The 24227-nt window shown below is 43.3% G+C and overlaps 1 protein-coding gene across 2 annotated transcripts in view; it reads left to right on the forward strand.

The window, feature by feature from the left end:
- The first annotated feature begins 1881 nt into the window (after nucleotides 1-1881).
- The window catches only part of LOC137320786 (neurolysin, mitochondrial-like), a 38882-nt gene continuing 16536 nt past the window's right edge, over nucleotides 1882-24227 (forward strand). For both annotated transcript variants that reach the window (XM_067982612.1, XM_067982613.1), the window contains exons 1-8: nucleotides 1882-1957; nucleotides 10418-10668; nucleotides 12611-12759; nucleotides 14624-14731; nucleotides 15001-15103; nucleotides 16084-16244; nucleotides 17423-17558; nucleotides 21303-21669. In XM_067982612.1, the coding sequence (XP_067838713.1) occupies nucleotides 10440-10668; nucleotides 12611-12759; nucleotides 14624-14731; nucleotides 15001-15103; nucleotides 16084-16244; nucleotides 17423-17558; nucleotides 21303-21669 (1253 nt within the window). In that variant the 5' untranslated portion in view covers nucleotides 1882-1957; nucleotides 10418-10439. The remainder of the gene's footprint in view (nucleotides 1958-10417; nucleotides 10669-12610; nucleotides 12760-14623; nucleotides 14732-15000; nucleotides 15104-16083; nucleotides 16245-17422; nucleotides 17559-21302; nucleotides 21670-24227) is intronic.

The raw sequence follows: 24227 nt of genomic DNA on the forward strand, positions 1-24227 counted from the left end.
GGTTGTGTGTTGTCGTGGACGCTGTTCTCCTGAAAGCTGGGTAATTTGCTGCGAATGATGGTCTGTTTGAGGTTGGGTGGCTGTTTGAAGGCGAGTAGTGGAGGTGTGGGGATGGCCTTAGCGAGGTGTTCGTCGTCATCGATGACATGTTGAAGGCTGCGGAGAACATGGCGTAGTTTCTCCGCTCCGGGGAAGTACTGGACGATGAAGGGTACTCTGTTGGTTGCGTCCCGTGTTTGTCTTCTGAGGAGGTCTATGCGATTCTTCGCTGTGGCCCGTCGGAACTGCCATTCGACAAGTCGAGCGTCATATCCCGTTCTTACGAGGGCGTCTTTCAGCGTCTGTAGGTGTCCATCGCGTTCCTCCTCGTCTGAGCAGATCCTGTGTATTCGCAGGGCCTGTCCATAGGGGATGGCCTCTATGACGTGGTTAGGGTGGAAGCTGGAAAAGTGGAGCATCGTGAGGTTGTCCGTGGGCTTGCGGTAGAGTGAGGTGCTGAGGTGCCCGTCTTTGATGGAGATTTGTGTGTCCAAGAAAGAAACCGATTCTGAGGAGTAGTCCATGGTGAGTTTGATGGTGGGATGGAACTTGTTGATGTTATCGTGTAGTCTCTTCAGTGATTCTTCGCCGTGGGTCCATAGGAAGAAAATGTCGTCGATGTATCTGATGTATAGCATTGGTTGGAGGTCCTGTGCAGTGAAGAAGTCATGCTCGAATTTGAAGAGATTTAGTGGAATGATTCCAGGGATGAGGGGCTTTAGTTACATGGATAGACTGGAGAAGCTGGGGTTGTTATCCTTGGAACAGAGATTGTTGCGAGGAGATTTGATGGAGGTATTCAAAATCATGAAGGGTCTAGATAGAGTAGATAGACAGAAACTGTTCCCATTGGCGGAAGGGTCAAGAACCAGAGCGCATAGATTTAAGGTGATTGACAAGAGAACCAAAGGTGACATAAGGAAAAACTTTTTTACACAGCGAGTGGTTAGAATCTGGAATGCATTATCGGAGGGGGTGGTGGAGGCAGATTCAATCATGGCGTTCAAAAGGGAACTGGTTAAGTACTTGAAAGGAAAAAATTTGCAGGGAAATGGGGAAAGGACGGGGGAGTGGGACTAGCTGGATTGATCTTTCATAGAGCCGGCACAGACTCGATGGGCCAAATGGCCTCCTTCCCTGCTGCAACCTTTCTATGGTTCTAACTGCACCGTATTTCTGACATTTTTTTATTAGTTTTCTAGCATTTTCTATTTTCCTTTCTGTCCTTACTGTACAAAACTCCCTTTACTCTGAAATGGGAAACGTCTCCCTCTAGTGTTGTAGTTGAAAATTCATAATATCGAGCCAGGCAGTTCATGGGCAGCACTGTACCAAAAATGGGTTTAAATCACAGCTTAAAATTGATAACTGTTAGCATAAAAATCTGCAACTGGTAGGCACAACACAGTATTGATATTCACAACATTATCATTTAATTGTTATTTGTGTGCTGCATGGGTTATTATTGTTTATTTATTGCATATTAGTGGTGCCTTAGGGCACTTGCCATCATTTTTTATGTTTCCGTCTGGTGACACTGGGGCAACTCAGTGTCACCCCTACAGGTTGACCAAAAAAGGCTCAAAAGAGGTGGTGTGCACGTCTCTCTTTCTCTGCACGCCACACTCTGCTGGTTGGAGGTTGACGCCTCCTTGTCTGTCTGCATCAGACAGTGTGTAACTCGCTCGTTACCCTGCTCAAAGTTGGGGGGGGGGGTCTGATGTCTGCCTGGCTCTGTGTGTGTGTGGTTCCGGCCCTGGTGCAGACCAGCACCGCCCGCCTGCTTCACTCCCGCTCACAATCCCGCTCGCGCCCGTTCACACAAAGTTCGACCGTGGCAGATTTATGGTACCGCGGCGCAGGCGCACTGCCGCAGCTCGGCGGAAGTGAGGCGGACTCGGTGTTCAGGGAGAAGGGGGTGAGTATCATGTAGCTGTTTAATGATTTACTGGCGCTGCAGGGTTCATTTAATTGCAGCGGGGGTGCGAACTTAAAATTATGTATGAAAATCGAGCATAAAGTGAACGCTCGATAAACTGCCAGAAAACAATGCGACTTATTACAAAAGTTGAAACTTTTGGCACATGGATCCTGTTAATTGATTGACTGGTAACGATTGCTAAGCTGTGTGAAACTCAGAGCAGAGCGGTGGCCCACAGTCATGACCAGATAGTCACAAACATTCATAAGCGGAGTCAAGCAATAAATAACGGTTAGGGCTCCTGGCTGCAAAGTAGGAATTATGAGTGTGACCCGGTCGGTACTGTGGGTCCATTTTCTGTTGGGACTGATTTAGCATTTGTTGCCATGTCACCGATGTAAACCTGGTCAACAACAACTTGCATTTTGTCCAGCTTCTTTAACATCGAGAAATTCCCAAGGTGGCTCACAGAGGCTTAAGGAAAAAATATAGATGCTGAGCCAACGAGATATTGGAGAGGTGGGTGACCAAAAGCAAAGAGGTGAGTTTTAAGGAAGAGAGGGAGGTGGAGAGGTGTTGGGGTTCAGTTTAGGAAGGGAATTTCAGACTCTGGGGCCTCGGTGGCTGAAGGCAGGGATGTCATGGTGAGGCGAAGGGAGGGAGAGATGGATGATGCACAGAGGCTAGAGCCAGAGGACCGCTTTAGTTGTAAATGATAGCCACCATGTCTGAATGGTGAGGTTCACTAGTCATTAGACCAGGTATCATCTGTTTAAGTAATATTGCAAATGCTCATAATTTTTAATTACTACCATTAGGAAAATGTTAGCAGTAATATTTCTGTGCCAAAGGTGTAAGATGGTTCACACCCCCCCCCCAACCCCTTCCTCCTGTGTTTTTATCACGACTTTTACATATTATTGTTCTGTATCAAAGATGAAAAGTTTCAAGAGGTAAATGTAACGTATAATGTTCTAACTCCCTGTTTACAAATCTGGACATATGGCAAACACACTGTAAGGCAAAGCATGGAAACAATAAAATTGGCATCCTTTCTCTTTTGGACCCATTCATGATCACAGATATCTCTCTGCTCTTCGGCACTCCTCTGGCCATTGTGATGCACATTTATGCGATCCGTTTCCTCTAGCATGCACTCCTGTATGCATGCTTTTTGACATCTTTCTTCAGCAACATTTGGCTCAATCTATTTTGTAGCTGCCCTGGTCCTCAGTTCCACATTATCTTTTGCGGTTTCACATCTGTGCAGTCACAATCTTTCAAAAGTTTATAAGTTATTGGTTATTTTTATGTTGCTTGTTTATTCTCCATCCTTTGGGTTTTTTTTAGTGGTCTATTTTATCTTCTCTTCTAACCGGGATTATTTCTTTCATGTTCATCTCCATTCCTTGCATCTGTTTTGTATATTTACCGATTACTCCTGAGCTCCCATTACTCTGTACGGTGACAAATTACACTTGGGAGTTTATATCAAGCATTGAACTCCTTCCCTTACTCTATACTTCCAACACATAATACCTCAATCTCTCATCCAGTTCCTCTGAATGCCTTCTTCATTAATGTGGAGATGCCGGTGATGGACTGGGGTTGACAATTGTAAACAATTTTACAACACCAAGTTATAGTCCAGCAATTTTATTTTAAATTCACAAGCTTTCGGAGGCTTCCTCCTTCCTCAGGTGAACGTTGTTGGAAATGAAATCCTCGAAATGAAATCGCATTTATAAATCACAGAACAATGCTTGGTGATTACAGACAGTTTTTTCAACTGCCCGTTGCCAAGGCAATCAGTGTGCAGACAGACAGGTGTTACCTGCAAGGTCTCCGAATATACAAATCACCAAAAAAAAACAAAAAAAAAACAGAGATAGAGAGGTAGAAACATAGAAAAGACAGCAACTGACCCATTATATTAAAAACAGATAACATTTGTTCGCTGGTGGGGTAACGTGTAGCGTGACATGAACCCAAGATCCCGGTTGAGGCCGTCCTCATGGGTGCGGAACTTGGCTATCAATTTCTGCTCGACGATTTTGCGTTGTCGTGTGTCTCGAAGGCCGCCTTGGAGTACGCTTACCCGAAGGTCGGTGGCTGAATGTCCTTGACTGCTGAAGTGTTCCCCGACTGGGAGGGAACCCTCCTGTTTGGTGATTGTTGCGCGGTGTCCGTTCATCCGTTGTCGCAGCGTCTGCATGGTCTCGCCAATGTACCATGCTCTGGGGCATCCTTTCCTGCAACGTATGAGGTGGATGAGGTGGACAATGTTGGCCGAGTCACAGGAGTATGAACCATGAACCTGGTGGGTGGTGTCCTCTCGTGTGATGGTGGTATCTGTGTCGATGATCTGGCATGTCTTGCAGAGGTTGCCGTGGCAGGGTTGTGTGGTGTCGTGGACGCTGTTCTCTTGAAAGCTAGGTAATTTGCTGCGAACGATGGTCTGTTTGAGGTTGGGTGGCTGTTTAAAGGCGAGTAGTGGAGGTGTGGGGATGGCCATAGCGAGGTGTTCGTCGTCATTGATGACATGTTGAAGGCTGTGGAGAACATGGTGTAGTTTCTCCGCTCCGGGGAAGTACTGGACGACAAAGGGTACTCTGTTGGTTGCGTCCCGTGTTAGTCTCCTGAGGAGGTCTATGCGATTTTTTGCTGTGGCCCGTCGGAACTGTCGATCGATGAGTCGAGCGTCATATCCCGTTCTTACTAGGGCGTCTTTCAGCGTCTGTAGGTGTCCATCGCGTTCCTCCTCGTCTGAGCAGACCCTGTGTATTCGCAGGGCCTGTCCATAGGGGATGGCCTCTTTGACGTGGTTAGGGTGGGAGCTGGAAAAGTGGAGCATCGTGAGGTTGTCCGTGGGCTTGCGGTAGAGTGAGGTGCTTACCTTCGGTTAAGCGTACTCCAAGGCGGCCTTCGAGACACACGACAACGCAAAATCGTCAAGCAGAAATTGATAGCCAAGTTCCGCACCCATGAGGACAGCCTCAACCGGGATCTTGGGTTCATGTCACGCTACACGTTACCCCACCAGCGAACAAATGTTATCTGTTTTTAATATAACGGGTCAGTTGCTGTCTTTTCTATGTTTCTACCTCTCTATCTCTGTTTTTTTTTGTCTTTTTATTGGTGATTTGTATATTCAGAGACCTTGCAGGTAACACCTGTCCGTCTGCACACTGATTGCCTTGGCAACGGGCAGTTGAAAAAAGTGTCTGTAATCACCAAGCATTGTTCTGTGATTTATAAATGCAATTTCATTTCAAGGATTTCATTTCCAACAACGTTCACCTGAGGAAGGAGGAAGCCTCCGAAAGCTTGTGAACTTCTTCATTAAGTCAGTGCTTCCTGGTCTCTGATGCCCTGCCTAGTTTTCCTCTTTTTCAGTGCTTCTTTTCCCTCTTCTGTCTAATATACTTCTCAGTCTCTCTTTGAGTCCTGACTCTTCCGTTTCCCGTTCCATTTTTCTAACAGACAATAGACGAGTTTCACCTGATAGAAGGACATTTTCCCTGCAGTTCCTTTCTTTGACTCTAGCTGCGAAGCCAGGAATGAGCAATAGACAGGATGAGGTAGCATAGTGGTTATGTTACTGGGCTAGTAATCCAGAGGCCTAGACTAAAATCCAGAGTCATGAGTTCAAATCCCGCCACGGCAGCTGGCGAATTTAAATTCAATTAATTAATTAAAAATTCAATTAATTAAATAAAAATCTGGAATTAAAATACTAGTATCAGTAATGATGGCCATGAAACTACCGGATTGTCGTAAAAACCCATCTGGTTCACTAATGTCCTTTAGGGAAGGAAGCCTGCCGCCCTTACCCGGTCTGGCCTATAAGTGACTCCAGACCCACAGCAATGTGGTTGATTCATAATTGCCCTCTGAAATGGCCTAGCAAGCCACTCAGTTGTAAAATCTCGCTACGAAAAGTCATAATAAGAATAAAACCGGACGGACCACTAGGCACCGGACACGACAACGGCAAAACACCAAGCCCAGTCGACCCTGCAAGGTCCTCCTTACTAACATCTGGGGACTTGTGCCAAAATTGGGAGAGCTGTCCCACAGACTAGTCAAGCAACAGCCTGACATAGCCATACTCACAGAATCATATCTTTCAGCCAACGTCCCAGACTCTTCCATCACCATCCCTGGGTATGTCCTGTCCCACCGGCAGGACAGACCCACCAGAGGTGGCGGTAGAGTGATATACAGTCAGGAGGGAGTGGCCCTGGGAGTCCTCAACATTGACTCTGGACCCCATGAAATCTCATGGCATCAGGTCAAAAATGGGCAAGGAAACCTCCTGCTGATTACCACCTACCGTCCTCCCTCAGCTGATGAATCAGTCCTCCTCCATGTTGAACACCACTTGGAGGAAGCACTGAGGGTAGCAAGGGCACAAAATATACTCTGGGTGGGGGACTACAATGTCCATCACCAAGAGTGGCTCGGTAGCACCACTACTGACCAAGCTGGCCGAGTCCTGAAGGACATAGCTGCTAGACTGGGCCTGCGGCAGGTGGTGAGCGAACCAACACGAGGGAAAAAGTTACTTGACCTCGTCCTCACCAATCTACCTGTCGCAAATGCATCTGTCCATGACAGTATTGGTAGGAGTGACCACCGCACAGTCCTCGTGGAGATGAAATCCCGTCTTCGCACTGAGGACACCATCCAACGTGTTGTGTGGCACTACCACCGTGCTAAATGGGATAGATTCAGAACAGATCTAGCAGCTCAAAACTGGGCATCCATGAGGCGCTGTGGGCCATCAGCAGCAGCAGAATTGTATTCCAGCACAATCTGTAACCTCATGGCCCGGCATATTCCTCACTCTACCATTACCAACAAGCCAGGGGATCAACCCTGGTTCAATGAGGAGTGTAGAAGAGCATGCCAGGAGCAGCACCAGGCGTACCTAAAAATGAGGTGCCAACCTGGTGAAGCCACAACTCAGGACTACATGCATGCTAAACAGCAGAAGCTCTGCAGTCCTGCCACATCCAGTCGTGAATGGTGGTGGACAATTAAACAACTAACGGGGGGAGGAGGAGGCTCTGCAAACATCCCCATTCTCAATGATGGCGGAGTCCAGCACGTGAGTGCAAAAGACAAGGCTGAAGCATTTGCAACCATCTTCAGCCAGAAGTGCCGAGTGGATAATCCATCTCAGCCTCCTCCCGATACCCCCACCATCACGGAAGCCAGTCTTCGGCCAATTCGATTCACTCCACGTGATATCAAGAAACGGCTGAGTGCACTGGATACAGCAAAGGCTATGGGCCCCGACAACATCCCAGCTGTAGTGCTGAAGACTTGTGCTCCAGAACTAGCTGCGCCTCGAGCCAAGCTGTTCCAGTACAGCTACAACACTGGCATCCACCCGACAATGTGGAAAATTGCCCAGGTATGTCCTGTCCACAAAAAGCAGGACAAATCCAATCCGGCCAATTACCGCCCCATCAGTCTACTCTCAATCATCAGCAAAGTGATGGAAGGTGTCGTCGACAGTGCTATCAAGCGGCACTTACTCACCAATAACCTGCTCACCGATGCTCAGTTTGGGTTCCGCCAGGACCACTCGGCTCCAGACCTCATTACAGCCTTGGTCCAAACATGGACAAAAGAGCTGAATTCCAGAGGTGAGGTGAGAGTGACTGACCTTGACATCAAGGCAGCATTTGACCGAGTGTGGCACCAAGGAGCCCTAGTAAAATTGAAGTCAATGGGAATCAGGGGGAAAACTCTCCAGTGGCTGGAGTCATATCTAGCACAAAGGAAGATGGTAGTGGTTGTTGGAGGCCAATCATCTCAGCCCCAGGGCATTGATGCAGGAGTTCCTCAGGGCAGTGTCCTCGGCCGAACCATCTTCAGCTGCTTCATCAATGACCTTCCCTCCATCATAAGGTCAGAAATGGGGATGTTCGCTGATGACTGCACAGTGTTCAGTTCCATTCGCAACCCCTCAGATAATGAAGCAGTCCGAGCCTGCATGCAGCAAGACCTGGACAACATCCAGGCTTGGGCTCATAAGTGGCAAGTAACATTCGCGCCAGATAAGTGCCAGGCAATGACCATCTCCAACAAGAGAGAGTCTAACCACCTCCCCTTGACATTCAACGGCATTACCATCGCCGAATCCCCCACCATCAACATCCTGGGGGTCACCATTGACCAGAAACTGAACTGGACCAGTCATATAAATACTGTGGCTATGAGAGCAGGTCAGAGGCTGGTTATTCTGCGGCGAGTGACGCACCTCCTGACTCCCCAAAGCCTTTCCACCATCTACAAGGCACAAGTCAGGAGTGTGATGGAATACTCCCCACTTGTCTGGATGAGTGCAGCTCCAACAACACTCAAGAAGCTCGACACCATCCAAGATAAAGCAGCCTGCTTGATTGGCACCCCATCCACCACCCTAAACATTCACTCCCTTCACCACCGGCGCACTGTGGCTGCAGTGTGTACCATCCACAGGATGCACTGCAGCAACTCGCCAAGGCTTCTTCGACAGCACCTCCCAAACCCGCGACCTCTACCACCTAGAAGGACAAGGGCAGCAGGCGCATGGGAACAACACCACCTGCACGTTCCCCTCCAAGTCACACACCATCCCGACTTGGAAATATATCGCCGTTCCTTCATTGTCGCTGGGTCAAAATCCTGGAACTCCCTTCCTAACAGCACTGTGGGAGAACCGTCACCACACGGACTGCAGCGGTTCAAGAAGGCGGCTCACCACCACCTTCTCGAGGGCAATTAGGGATGGGCAATAAATGCCGGCCTTGCCAGCGACGCCCACATCCCGTGAACGAATAAAAAAAAAGGTGGAGATCCGACAGGAGAGAGATTAGGAAGGAAACTAATAATGCCATTGTGCCATTTTCCAATTGTTGCCTGTAACAGTATCACACTTGCTCACTGGTTTATGCATACTTAATCCATGACAGTTAGTCTGTCTACATTTCCACATCCAAGTAAAGAATATGAGAGGGAAGAAAATGGAAAGCAAATTGAATTGCACTGTAATTAGTGGAATTTACACAGCTCGCTGTTATAAATTGTGAATGACCACATCAGGACCATTGGAGCTGCTTCATACATTTATAACACAAATTAAACTTTGAGATTGTCTTGAATGCTTTATAAATAATTGCTGGAATCAAGATAGTTTAGAAAAGGGTTATACATCTCCGTCCTCATTTGCTCTTCACTCTATGAATAAAAGATCTGTTTGACCTAAACATTCCTGAATATCTGCCCTGTGCTAATTTTTCAGAGACAGCAAGGCCATCAGACATGTCTTACTTCCATTTCTTTTGATTAACAGGAGTTGCTGCCTTCTTGCTAACAAATGGAAGAGTTCCCTATGAATTAAAACTTATTAGATACAATTTGAAACTTATTGTTTTCAGTCTGGGACTGTTTAAAGGAGAGTTTTTGTGTAGTATGACTACATTGAAAAACATGCCCTTTAAAGTGGAACAAAGTTTCGGTTTGGGGAAAAAAATTCAGTGGATCGCAACTTTGTTGTTTTTATTGGTGAATTTACAAGTGTTTTTTTCAGTGCCACTTAGCTAATTATGTTTAACACACTTGAAAAACAATTTTTGTGGGCGCCTCCCGCCCCCCGCCCCCCACCCCCGGCAACGAAAAGCTCCATCGGGCTATTTTGGATAGACAATGAAAACAAAATTCACTCTCTTGGATTTGTGCAACATACTGTAATGCAACATGCTGCAATTTTCTGGTTCATTGGAATTGAATTAATGGGTTATACTATCCCAGATTTTTTTTTACAGCTAATAGTATGGCATAATTTTTAACAACTGGTTAATTCCTTGCCCTTTCCTAAAGTTAGTGATTCATGCAAGGTTTCATGGGCGGCAGACCTCACCCTTGTGAAACTGGATACTGAGTGTCAGCAGCTGATGCAACACATGACCGTCATAGCCAGTCTGATCATATTGCCACCCACACATGTACATACTTTCAGCAGAGGGCACTGGATTGCAGTCAGGAGTGAGAGTCCTGATTGATTTTGCTTTTCAGCTTCCTGGGTCACTGAGACCAATTGTCGTGGTTCCTGGCTGGGTGAGATTGTCTCGATCAGCACAGAGCCTAACCTGAACCTGGGAACTTCGTGGTCTGTAGGGCTCAATGTTGCACTATGCAGTGGATTTACCCACTTAACCCTCAGGAGAACATCACTTTATGTTAAGCTACCTCATGATAAAACTAAAAAGTAAAGCACTTCAAAGTAACAGGAATGTATTACGGTCTAGATATGTTCTATGCCCATCATACTGTGAGACAAAAGCGTTTTTTTCTGAATGATTTTACACTAAATTCAAATTTGTACGGCACAATGTGTTAATTTTCATTGCAAAACTATACAAAATACTTGTCAGTTCAAAATGTTTATTTTGTCTTTTAAAGTTTGTGTTCACAGACTTTTCTCATGGCAGCTTCAGGAGCAGAAAGTGTTCTTTGTCAAACAAATTCATCAAAAATAATGGACATTAACAAATTGCGATGGGATCTAACACCAGATCATATCAAATCTCAGACAGATGTTCTCATTCATAAAACCAAACAAGTGTATGACAGTGTTGGAGCACTAGGTATTAAAGAAGTCACATATGATAACACTTTGAAAGCCCTAGCAGATGTGGATGTTGAGTATGCTGGTAAGTCATCAGACAGTAAATAAGAGCACATTGTGACCGAGTTTGACTTGCAATTGAAATTAAATCATACGGGTGGGTAACTTGTGCTTTTTAAAACCATTCTATAAATGCACCAATACGGTCAGGAGAACTCAATTCACCTAGGCCTGACAGGTGACCCCTGCCTCTAGCGTTCAAAGATCAAAAACCACGGGAAGCACGACAGAGGGCATATTCCCTCGATTTGCATATCATTGATATGCACCTGCCCACATATTAGCAAGCGCACACTGGGAAATGGACAAGGAGGTGGGAATGCAACAGAGCGTGTCCCTGAGCACATTTTGCCCCAGCCACTTGAGATATTTCCTCCTTCTCAGGGTGGGGCTTGCTGGGTAGTAGAGAATGAGGATTTTAAAGGAAAGGTGAGAAAGGTGGTACAAGTCACTCAAAGGAGGAGATGGTGCCAGAGGCGTAAGGGAGAGAGCAAGGTGAGATTTGGTGAAAAAGGTCACACCCCAACCGTGGCGGTTTGGGCGGGACAGGTGGAAAATATAGCCAAGCGGGGAGGCTGTGTTTTCCTTAAGCATCTCCATTTCTTCTTAACAAATTCTTATTCTTCTATCTCCATAATCCTCTAGGATAAACTTCTATTTCTCTACTCATTAAAGCCCGTTTGCCAGCCAAGGGCACTAACAGGATCTTCGACCAATTGCACTTTGAGCCCATTGCTCCTGGTGATTAAAGTTCCTTTTTGGAGGAATGCCTTTTTGGTGGCCATGTTGAGTAAGATAACCCAGTTGCAAACATTAACTACCCCTTTTATGCATTTCTTCAAGGTTGGAATTAGTCTGAAACCTACCCTGGTGTTTCTTCCCAAAAGTTACTCTTCCTGTCACTTTAGTTAATCATTTTATCCAATTTTTATCCTATCAATCCAAACAGCATTACGAGTTTCATTGTCTCTACATCACACATCTTTATACATCCGCAGTGATTGCATTAAGCTTTTCATATCAACTGGCCCTATCTATTCTCATGAAAAGATATTAACTAGCACATTTAACTGAAAGCAAAGATTTATGTGGTGAAATGTGAAGTGCTTGTAATAATAAAAAAAAATCCCTGTGTCATCAACGTCAAAGGTTACTTCTTAGAGGCTGTCTACTTGTTCATGCATTAGTCCTTGTTACCTGAAGATAAATTAATTTCCACTTTCTTTTGCACCGTAAAATGCGCCCTACAACATAAGCACCATTAAAATTACAAACGGGTCCAGGATATTTTGTGTGGAGTTTCGACTGGTGACTTAGTAAATTGTGTGTTCTTCAATGTCATTCCAATCATAGTACCTCCTGTAGCTAGTTGGGATGGCAACATTAGGTAAAATAATGTTTCTTTTGGGGAATGAAAGTTTATTCCAGCAAAGTAAAAACTCATTACGTATTAGTGCTTTTACTGGCGATGCAATGAAAGATTATCTTTTTCAGCTTTCAGAATTACATAAAACTCTGAAACTCTTATTTTTGTTTCCTTTTCGTACCTATTGTTCTTATCACGCACTCAGCTTAATATTGCTTAAACCGAGCCCTAATTATCTTTCTGTTAATTAATTAACTTAAGGAAGCAAGGATTGTCAAGGTCTCAATTTTCACTTAGTCTATTGAACTAGGCATGACTAATTTTAAGTTTGGTAAAGTGATACTCGTTTACCTAGGTAGCAGCGATCATTGCACTTCAAAGTATTGTGTGAAGTGCTTTTGAGACATTTCTGAGAGAGGTGATGAGGCACAATACAAATGCAAGTCTTTTCTTTCCTTGGTCTGCACCCACTGCTCATCGTCAGGATTGTAGAATATTTTTCTTTTCAATAAGTATTTTCCTTAGCTACACTACTAGTATCTATTTCAATATATATATATATTTTTAAAACACCTATATCCTTGTTTCCTTTCTCTTTCAGTGGGACACAGCAATTTGACTTTTCTAAAACATGTTTCTCCTCACAAAGATGTGCGTGCCGCCAGCACTGAGGCAGACAAGAAGCTTTCAGAGTTTGACGTGGACATGTCTATGAGAGGCGATGTGTTTCAACGAATTGTGGCTCTAAAGGTGAACGCTTTGACCAATATTTGAACATCGTGACAGTTATACCCAGACTTCAGTTGAAAGGTGCAGCCTTATAATTATAAAATGGACCATGGGAATTGTGCACATTAACTGAGGGAAAGTGATAATTTTCTTACTTAAAATAAAAAGAATTCACTTGCACAGTGGGAACAGTGTGAATCACGTTACTGCCTTGAAGCACGGACTTGAAATGGCCAGTTAGAAACCTGTATCGTACCCAGTTATGCATTGGCGGGGTTGGTGCCTTAAATACCTTCAGTCGTCAGGAGCAAGGAAAAGGTTAATTACCTCAAGGGGGAGTGAGGATGAACATAATGGGTACATTTATTCAATTTTTAATCTTAATAGGCTATGGTGTTTTATAAAATCTTGCTAGACATTTAGTCCAGTCCATAAGCATGACTGTATTTTTTGACGCTAATGCGCAATGAGTTTGTTGCATTAGCACACCTCAGAATAACAACAGCTGAAACTAAAGAAGGTATTTTATCAGAAACACAATTTTAACAAAAAGCCCTTTCCTATATTACAGCTGTGACTACATTAGGTGTCAGCCGTGGCTCAGTTGATAGCACTCTCCCCTCTGAGTCAGAAGGTTATGGGTTCTAGTCCCACTCCAGAGACTTGAGCGCAAAATCTAGGCTGACATTCTGAGGGAGTGCTGCACTGTCAGAGGTGCCATCTTTCGGATGAGACATTAAACCAAGGCCCTGTCTGCCCTGTCAGGTGGATATTAATCCTATGACACTATTTGAAGAAGAGCTGGGGAGTTCTCCCTGGTGTCCTGGCCATCCCTCAAACAACATCACTAAAACAGATGATCTCGTCATTATCATATTGCTGTTGGAGGGACCTTGGCTGCCACATTTCCTACAGTGACTGTACTTCAAAAATATTTAATTGGCTGTGAGAACATAAGAAATAGAGGCCCCTTGAGCCTGCTCCACCATTCAATAAGATCATGGCTGATCTTCTACCTCAACTCTGCTTTCCTGCCCTATCTCCATATCCCTTGATTCCCTTAGTGTCCAACAATCTATCGATCTCAATCTTGAATATATTCAATGACTGAGCATCCACAGCCCTCTGGGGTAGAGAATTCCAAAGATTCACAACCTTCTGAATGAAGAAATTTTTCCTCATCTCAGCCCTAAATGGCCAAGACTATTCTAGTTCTAGACTCTCCAGCCAGAGGAAACAGACTCTCGTGTCTACCCTAATAAACCCTCTAAGAATTTTATACGTTTCAGTGAGATCACCTCTGACTCTTCTAAACTTCAGAGAATATAGGCCCATTTTACTCAATCTCTCCTCACAGGACAACCCTCTTATCCCAGGAATCAATCTAGTGAACATTCATTGCACCCCCTCTAAGGCAAGTATATCCTTCCTTAGGTAAGGAGACCAAAACTGTACACAGTACTCCAGGTGTGGTTTCACCAGAGCCCTATATAAAGTGCTTTGAGACATCCTGAGGTCGTGAAAGGCATTATATAAATGCAAATCTATCTTTCTTATATTTACAATGCTCTTATACTGTTTGACACCAGTACAATGGAGTGATGTAAGTGGACAGCGCAGAGTTACATCTCCTGCTTGTACCACTACTCTCCTTGGGCAAAGCAGAGCTCGGTGTGCCAATATTTAAAAGTACAAGCAGAGCTCTGCCGTTGCTGAACATTTTTGAAGTTTAAAGAGCTGACTGCCTTTTGAGCAAGTGCAATTTGCTCCCAATTTTATCACACTATTTGATATTGCTCTGCGCTTCTTGCATCATTTTTATTTGAGCTCCCCCATCCCAGTTTTCAAAGCCTGAAATTAATTCCTGCTTCATGCATAATTACAGGAGAAATGTGACCTTGAGGGCCTGAAACCAGAGGCCAAGCGATATATGGAGAGATTGCTGAAACTGGGAAGAAGAAACGGATTACACCTGCCAAAAGAAATCCAATCAGTAGGTTCAGTAGTGGAGATGATTATTATCTTCCACATTAAGTACAGACAAAAAAAGAGTTACAATTATATTAACACTCCACTGACAATATAACATTGGATCACTAGATCCATCTGGAATCATGTGGCTTATATCTATACAGATGGACAGTTATTAAATTCAGAAGATCTATGATATAAATTTAACAATTGAGCAAATATCCGTAATGTTTTTCTAAGTTCAGGATTGTATAATACTGACTAACAATTTATCCTTCCTGTATTGCTCAGGAACTCAAAACAATCAAAAAGCAAATCAGTGAACTCTGTATTGACTTCAACAAAAATCTCAATGAGGACACTACCGTTCTTCTGTTCACCAGGGATGAACTGGGTATGAACCATGGTTTCTGACATGCTCTGGTAACTTTCTTGCATGTATATATTTTGTGGTGAGAAATCTTATTCTGTTTGGAGTAACAAATCTGCCTGGTACAAAGTAACCGGATGTTTTTGTCAAAACTGCTTTCCAGGGCCATTTAATTTAATGCTTCTATTTAGGGTTCGCACTTAAGTAAATATTAAAGGAAGTGAAGCAAGTTTTATAATGCTGCAACAAATGTTCTGTAATGTTTTGTGGATGTGAACTGTTCAAATAACTCGTGCTAACCATTTTTGGAGAAAACTAAAGAAATGCAGGGAGCATAATGGACAAATCAAACAGAAAAAGAAGGAAACCAAATAGAATCAAGAAGTAAAAAACGTATGTCTGGTGTTACTTTAGCGATATACTGCACAGAAATTCAATTGTACCGCTATATGAAGGGATTTAGTTTTTAAAAAGATGGACCAGTTACAGAAACAGTTGAGTGTTTAAGTGCCTTTATGTTGGAGAGGAGAAAATCGTCGCTCCTGACCCCAGTAGAAAGTTTGCACGTCTGCAGATGTTGAGGGTGAACAAGATCAAGCCAGCTATGGTGGAACTTCCCTCACATGCTTAAATAGCCTGCTGTCATTCATTAAGGCTTACAAATAGAGTGGTTGCTTCGGAGAGGAATGACATGGTGAATGGTAACCCAGCGAGGAGGTAGTGAGGGGAACAAAACAAATCAATGGAAGGAAGCCTTTGCAGTTATGAAATACTAGTTTTCTGTAATCATCTGCGTATGTTAATGAACATTTATTTTGGGTTTAAGATATTATTAATATGACTAAAGATGCATGTAACCACACCTCTTGTGACAAAATATCAAAAAGTCCATTATTACAGGGTAAATTTGGTTTATTGATTTTTATTCATTTACATACAGATCTAAATTTGTAAATCCAATGTACTATGTACAGTAGTAAAATTAGTTTGGATGCTTATCATAGGTGGCCTCCCAGAAGACTTCCTTGGTGAATTGGAAAAAACTGATGATAACAAATACGAGGTGACCTTGAAGTACCCCCACTACATGCCCACAGTAAAAGAATGTTATGTCCCTGAAACAAGAAGAAAAATGGAAGCAGCTTTTAATTCTAGATGTAAAGAGGTAAGATGAGGTTACGATGTTACAAACATATTGCACAGATACTGATTTCCAGAAATCTATTTCAGCATGATTATTGACCCTCTCCCTGAGAGTTTAAAATAAACTATGATGTGGAGATGCCGGTGATGGACTGGGGTTGACAATTGTAAACAATTTTACAACACCAAGTTATAGTCCAACAATTTTATAGTCCAACAATTTTATTGTTGGACTATAAAATTGGGGATTAAAAATAAAATTGTTGGACTATAACTTGGTGTTGTAAAATTGTTTAAAATAAACTAAGAAGGGTTTATGTAACAGTTACTGTTCACATGCTTGAATAGGATGATTTTGGTAATAAAACGCTTGCACTTTACTTAAATTGATACAGAATGCACAGATTTTAGAGTCCAGTGAGATTTTGGTTATCTTTTGAGAAATTATGAGAGGCACCTCCAAAAAAAAATTGAAAATCTGTATAAAATAGTGAGACTTGGGATAGTGATAGTGCCATTGATAACTAACAAGCATAATTTTTTTTAAAATGTCTGTCTAAATAACATGCAAGTGTCCCAAGTTTTTCAGTTCATGGCTTGAAATTTTATTTGACAGATTTCATACTTACCATTAATCCCTTTATGGCTGTTACCAGTGTGGCAGTTGATCACAAAGATCAGTTAAATGTGTGGTAAATTTACTTAGCTTAATAGCCTGTACGGGAAGCTTGCGATTCTTGAAATAAAAGATTATTATTATAGATCCCTGGGAAAGGTCTACCCTATGTGAGATCGCTGGATGGAATGCACTGCTGTGTGGTTTCCCTCCATCTTAGAATAGGGTAGCAGACTCGTACAGTCTACTCACTGATGCTGGAAGTGCATTTATTCTCAATCTTAATGGAGATCATATGCTATACTGGCTTTTGCTTCTCTCTCTCTCTCTCCTCCCCTTCCCTTTCCTCAATCCACAAATTCCTCAGTGAAACAATCTCTCTGCAGTGACTGTAATTGGTGGGGGTGCTAAGGAAAATTAGAAGAAATTTTTTTTTATATAAAGAATATTTTGATGGCCAGCATTATTTACTGCTCGGTATCTTAAAACTTAAGAAAGAAAACTCATACTTGCATTTTAGAAAATTTATGAAGCTGAGTCAGTGGATTAATTCTCATGGTATTTTATATTGCTTTTATTGGCAGGAGAACACAACAATTCTTGAAAAGCTGATTCCACTTCGAGCAAAGGCAGCAGGACTTCTGGGCTTTAGTTCACATGCTGACTTTGTACTAGAGATGAACATGGCCAAAAAAACGCAAACTGTTGTCAAATTCTTAGGTTTGTTCCTTTGATTTGATTTAAACTTTTATGGAGTATTGAGATTTAAAAGATTGTTTATAGGAGATATTCATCAGCAAACAAATGGAATGTAAAATATCAGGGCTGCCTTGCTTGATCAGGGCTATCTTGCTGATAAAATGTTTGACAGCTACAGTTCTTCTCTTTCCTATCATTGTGTATACTGATGTGACAAGTGTTTGCTCTAGATTTAACGTTCATATCAGATAGTCAGCACAGTGTGCAAAAGCAAACAAAAAAGAGAGCAAATGGGATCGCTGCCTGTAAAGCCAGATGAGTAGAGTACAGGTCTCGGGAAGTGATTCTGAATTTGTACAGAGCGCTGGTTCAGCCTCACCTGGATTACTGTCCACTGTTTCTGGTCACCATATTACGAGAAAGACATCCAGGCATTGGAGAGGGTGCAGTGAAGGGCAAGTAAATTGATAGCTGGGATTAGGCACCTGAGTTACGAGGAGAGGCAGCAGAAGTTGGAGAAGAGAAGGCTTAGGTGATCTTATTGAAGCGTTCGAATTCCTAATGGGTGTAGACAAGATAAACAACAATAATATGCATTTGCAAAGTGCATCTAATGTGGAAAAACATCGTAGAGGCATAGTCAAAAAAATGGATGCTGCACCAAAGAAGGAGATATTAGGAAAGGTCACCAAAAGCTTGATCGAAAAGGTGGGTTTTAAAGAGAGTCTTAAAAAGGAAGAGAGGGAGGTGGAGAGGTAGAGGGGCTTAGGGAAGGAACTCGAGAAAGGGGCTTAAGCATTTGAAGGCACAACCACCAATGGTGGAGCAAGGGGAAGAGGCATATGAAAGGCCAGAGTAACAGAGAGTCTGGGGGGAGGAAATGTTGTGGGCCTACAGGGTGGGATGAGGCCATGAAGGGATTTAAACACGAGGATTAGAATTTTAAATTTAAGCCATTGGATGGACTGCTAATACATTTAGCATAGTCACAGATTCGACAACAAGAGGGCATAGCCTCAAACTTAGAAAAAGGAGGGTGAAAAGAAAGTTTAGATTTAACAGAGGGCAGTGAATGTATTGAGGGCTGATTGTATCAGCAAATACAAGAGAGAGTTGGATAAGTACCTGAAAATAAAATTGAAAAGAAGTGTATGAGAGGTATTGTGGGATATGATCTTTCCTAGACACTGAGACTGACCAGAGGGACTACAGTGGGCTTTTTCAATCCTGTACATCTTGCATTCACCTTGCTAAAAGTGTTTCTACACAACAGGAGCAAATATTGGGAATTCAGACACAGCAGTCCGCACGTCTGGTTTGCAGCCCGCCTGATTTCTGCCCATTCATTTTAATAGAGAGGAAATAATATGAACCACGAACTTAGCATGCTGACCTTTGCACCTGAATTTCTGATAAACGCTCTGTAATAAACCTGACCCAGACAATTTGTGGTTGCTGAAGAGTTCTTTATTCAGGTGATCAAACCAAGCACAAATTAAAACAATTACAATACTCAAGCCATAGTTATCAGAACAGAACAAAATTACCCCATTCTCTTCTGAGTGGAGATGCTCGATCTGCTCAGTTGTTTTCTTCCTCTCCCACTGACCTCTTACAATCACCTGTACTTATACTGGTCCTGTAATCAGTACCAGCCCGACCCTTGCCCCTGGAGTCTTGAAATGTGACGTCGTTTTTCCAACATAACAAGGTCAGGGAAGATGAGGGTGATTAGTTGTCAGCTGGATGAGTTTAGACTGGAAGGAGACGAGGCCGATCAGCCATGAGCTAATCAACGACAGGCTAATTTCTTTAAGAAACAGGTATTGTCCAGAGCTACAGTGATTAAGATAAGGCTGGTCAACCATGAGCAACTTATCTCAAAAAGCATTCTTACTAGATTCTTTTAAAGACATTACCTAGGATTACAGTAACTACGCTAAGCACAGGTTATTTCAGCATTTTAGTTTTAACTGTTTCATTGCCAGGCAGCATAATTAAAATTATATGTACTCCATGGGCTCGAAATTGGGCTGTGTAGCGCCCGTTGTTTCGGCGCTACTTGGCCTCTCGAAGTACCAAGGTGGCGTCATGGCTGTGCGCGCATGTTTCCAGCGTATCGTGCGCTGGACGCCATCTTGGTACAGGTATTAGCGCATGCGCAAATACCGAACGCTGGCAGCATGTAAAGTAAGGAGAAAATGGATACAATAAGTGTGCAATGCTGATTTAAAGTGATAGACACCATTTTGGGACTTAACGCCCCACTCAACGCACTTTCTTCACCACCATCTGAACATGTCTTAGAGGCCTGGAGGACCCCCCCCACCAACACTATGTAAAGGCACCATGCAGGATATACAGGTTCGTGGCTGGATTATTGCTTCTGGCTGCTGATGCATTTGTAACTGTTTTTGGAGGTCTCCTATACTTGAATACTAGGATGAGGGGACATAGCCTAACATTTAGAGCCAGGACTTGCAGGAGTGAAGTTAGGAAACGCTTCCACACGCAAAGGGTGGGAGAAGTTTGGAACGCTCTTCTGCAAACGGCAGCTGATGCTAGCTCAATTGTGAATTCTAAATCTGAGATTGATCGATTTCTGTGAACCAAGGGTATTAAGGAATATGGGGCTAGGGTGGGGATATGGAGTTAGGTCACAGGTCCACCATGATCTCATTGAATGGCGGAACGGGCTCGAGGGGCTAAATGCCACTGCCACTTGCTGCCTCCTGTTATGCGCCACCTTCTCCTGCAAGAAAGTGGGACGTGTGCTTGGGTGATGTGCCTGTCATGGTTGAATAGCTGCCAGTGTGTGTGGCCTGTGAGTTGTGGGTGTGTGGCTTGCAACAGTGATAATTTGTAAGGGTGAGAGGAAGCATCTGATTGGAAGAGTTGAGTACTGATTGAAAGAGTTTGTTGGTATGTGGGTCATGAGGGGTGTAGTGTGTGGAACAATGGATGCGGCTAGTGTTGTAGTTGATAGGAGATGCCACTTGACAGTTGACCTCTCACCTTGACCACTCATGTCAAAGCATTGAACTTCTTCCTGCACTGCATCCATAGGATGTCCCTCCTTCTGTCCACCACTTGCACCAAGGCCTCTAGTACATCAGCAGAGAAGCTTGGTGCACGTACTCTCGCAGGCCTGATACAAACTCGGAACGGCAGATTGGAGGATGTGGGATTTAGTAGTGCGCAACCTTTATTCAATGGTTTAACATAACTTGTAGGTTTATAAACATAGAGACGGGACCTGCATCTGTGTTTTACGTGTGCGATGTCTGATCTCTTTTGAACAAATAACAGGTACCGGCTACCTTTAAGAGATTTTAAGAGACATCCTCCCTTTGAGAGTGGGGCTCCCCCTGCTGGTTGAAAGTGTGCATTTACTTGAATCGTCATGTAAGGCCTACTTTTCAATGCTGCTTGAAGGTAAGTACTCAAGCCAGACGAATGTCTCCTCCTGCCTGTGCAGGGATCATCGGGTGTGGGTTAATAGCGGACCGTGATACCCGTGCCCAATAATAGGCCTTATCCAATGTCCCCTCCTTTCCCCCCCCCCCCCCCCCCCCCATATCTTCATGGGCTCTTGCTCGAATCTTCCTTGACCTTTCCATTCTTACAGCTCTCATCACACAAAACTGCCAAGAACGCCAATTCGTGAAATTTATTCTTGGTGCAATCAACAAAATGGTTGGTGTGCATCATAATTTGTAATCTGAAATCAAACTTGTAATTCATTACATTACTTTTGCTCTACAGATGAATTATATCAGAAATTGAAACCTTTAGGTGAGGAGGAGAGACGCTTCATTTTAGATTTAAAGAAGAAAGAATGTGAAGAGCGGGGATTCGAGTACGATAACAAAATAAATGCATGGGATATGCGTTATTATATGGCACAGACTGAGAAAATCAAATATTCTGTTGACCAGAATTATCTGAAAGAGTTCTTCCCCATTGAAGTAGTAACCGCAGCATTAATGAACATCTACCAGGAATTGTTGGGACTGACTTTCAATCAGTTGGAGAACGCTCAAACCTGGCATAAGAGTGTAACTCTGTATACTGTCCAGGATACTGCCACAAGTAATGTTCTAGGTCAGTTTTATCTCGACCTCTATCCAAGGTATGTCATTTAACATCTTTATATGTTTTATTTTGTTGAAATCCTATCATTGGCTCCGTTTGTCAAGATCATGGCTGATCTTCAACCTCAACTCCACTTTCCTGCCCGATCCTCATATCCCTTAATTTCCCCTAGAGTCCAAAATTCTATCTATCTCAGCCTTGAATATTCTCAACGACTAAGCATCCACAGCCCTCAGGGGTAGAGAATTCCAAAGATTCACAAACTTCTAAGTGAAGAAATTTCTCCTCATCTCAGTATTAAATGGCCGACCCCTTATCCTGCAACTATGCGCTCCAGTTCTAGACTGTCTAGCCAGGGGAAACAATCTCTCAGCATCTACCCTGTCAAGCCCCCTCATAATCTTATATGTTTCAATGAGATCACCTCTCATTCTTCTAAACTCGAGAGAGTATCGGCCCATTCTACTCAACCCCTCCTCATAGGACAACCCTCTCATCCCAGGAATTAATCTCGTGAACCTTTGTTAGACCACCTCTAAGGCAAGTATATCCTTCCTTAGATGAGGAGACCAAAACTGTACGCAGTACTCCAGGTGAGGTCTCACCAAAGCCCTATACAATTGTTGTAAGACTGCCTTACTCTTGTACTCCAAACCCTTTGCAATAAGGGCCAACATGCCATTTGCTTTCCTAATTGCCTACTGTACCTGCATGCTAACTTTTTGTGTTTCTTGTACCAGGACACCAACGTTTAATAGTTTCTCATCATTTAAAATATATTCTGTTTTTCTGTTCTTCCTACCAAAGTGAAAGCGGTTAAAAAAGTATATGGGATCCTGGGCTTTATAAATAGAGGCATAGAGTACAAAAGTATGGAAGTCATGATGAACCTTTATAAAACACTGGTTCGGCCACAACTGGAGTATTGTGTCCAGTTCTGGGCACTGCACTTCCGGAAAGATGTGAAGGCCTTAGAGAGGGTGCAGAAGAGATTTACAAGAATGATTCCAGAGATGAGGGACTTTAGTTACGTGGTTAGACTGGAGAAGCTGGGGTTGTTCTCCTTGGATCAGAGACACTTGCGAGGAGATTTGATAGAGGTATTCAAAATCATGAAGGGTCTAGACAGAGAGAAACTGTTCCCATTGGTGGAAGGGTCAAAAACCAGAGGGCATAGATTTAAGGTGATTGGCAAAAGAACCAAAGGTGACATGAGGAAAAACTTCTTCACAGCGAGTGGTTAGGATCTGGAATGCACTGCCCAAGGGGGTGGTGGAGGCAGATTCAATTATGGCCTTCAAAAGGGAACTGGATAAGTACTTGAAAGTAAAAAATTTGCAGGGCTATGGGGAAAAGGTGGGGGAGTGGGACCAACTGGAATGCTCTTACATAGAGCCGGCACAGATTCGATGGGCCGAATGGCCTCCTTCCGTGCTGTAACCTTTCTATGATTCTAGCCTCAAATTTCCCCCGATTATATTCCATCTGCCACCTTCTTGCCCGCTCACTTAACCTGTCTATATCCCTTTGCAGACTCTTTGTGTCCTCCTCACAGCTTACTTTCCCATCTAGCTTTGTATGGTCAGCAAACTTAGATACATTACACTCAGTCCTTTCATCCAAGTCATTAATATAGATTGTAAATAGCTGAGGCCCAAGCACTGATCCTTGCGGTACCCCACTATTTACAGCCTGCCAACCTGAAAATGACCCATTTATCCCTACTCTCTGTTTTCTGCCCGTTAACCAATGCTCTATCAATGCTAATATGTTACCCCAACCCCGTGAGTCCTTATCTTGCGTAACAACCTTTTATGTGGCACCTAAATGAATGCCTTTTGAAAATCCAAACATACTACATCCACTGGTTCCCCTTTATCTACCCTGCTAGTTACATCCTCAAAAAACTCTTAATAGATTTGTCAAATACGATTTCCCTTTCATAAAACCATGTTGACTCTGCCTAATCATATTATGATGCTCTAAGTGCCGTTACCACTTCCTTAATAATGGATTCCAGCATTTTCCCGACGACCGATGTCAGGCTAACTGGCCTGTAGTTCCCTATTTTCTCTCTTCCTCCTTTCTTGAATAGCGGGATTACATTTTCTACCTTCCAATCTGCTGGGACCATTCTAGAATCTAGGGAATTTTGGAAGATCTTAACCAATGCATCCATTATCTCTGCAGCCACCTCTTTCAGAACCTGAGGATGTAGGTCATCAGGAATTATCGGCTTTTAGTCCCATTAGTTTCTCAAGTACTTTTTCTCCACTAACAATTACTTTAAGTTCGTCACTCTCATTAGTCCCTTGGTTCCCCACTATTTCTGGTATGGTTTTTGTAGATGTTTGGAAGACATTTTTAAGACTCAAATTAAATCAGTGCAAAACTCAAGCAATTTATTAATATCCCAAGAACCTTAAGATTGAACAATGAAGCTGTTTATATTCCTGCCTTTCCTCAGTTACTTTGTACACCTTTTTTATATAATGGTGTGTGTACCGTTCTTGTCGAGTATCTTTTTTTTTACTTTCTTTGGTGCCACACACCATTCCTGGCTGAAAGGCCAGCAACTTGCTCTAATACTGCCAG

This window comes from Heptranchias perlo, chromosome 4, assembly GCF_035084215.1.
Source record: "Heptranchias perlo isolate sHepPer1 chromosome 4, sHepPer1.hap1, whole genome shotgun sequence".
Lineage (NCBI taxonomy): Eukaryota > Metazoa > Chordata > Chondrichthyes > Hexanchiformes > Hexanchidae > Heptranchias > Heptranchias perlo.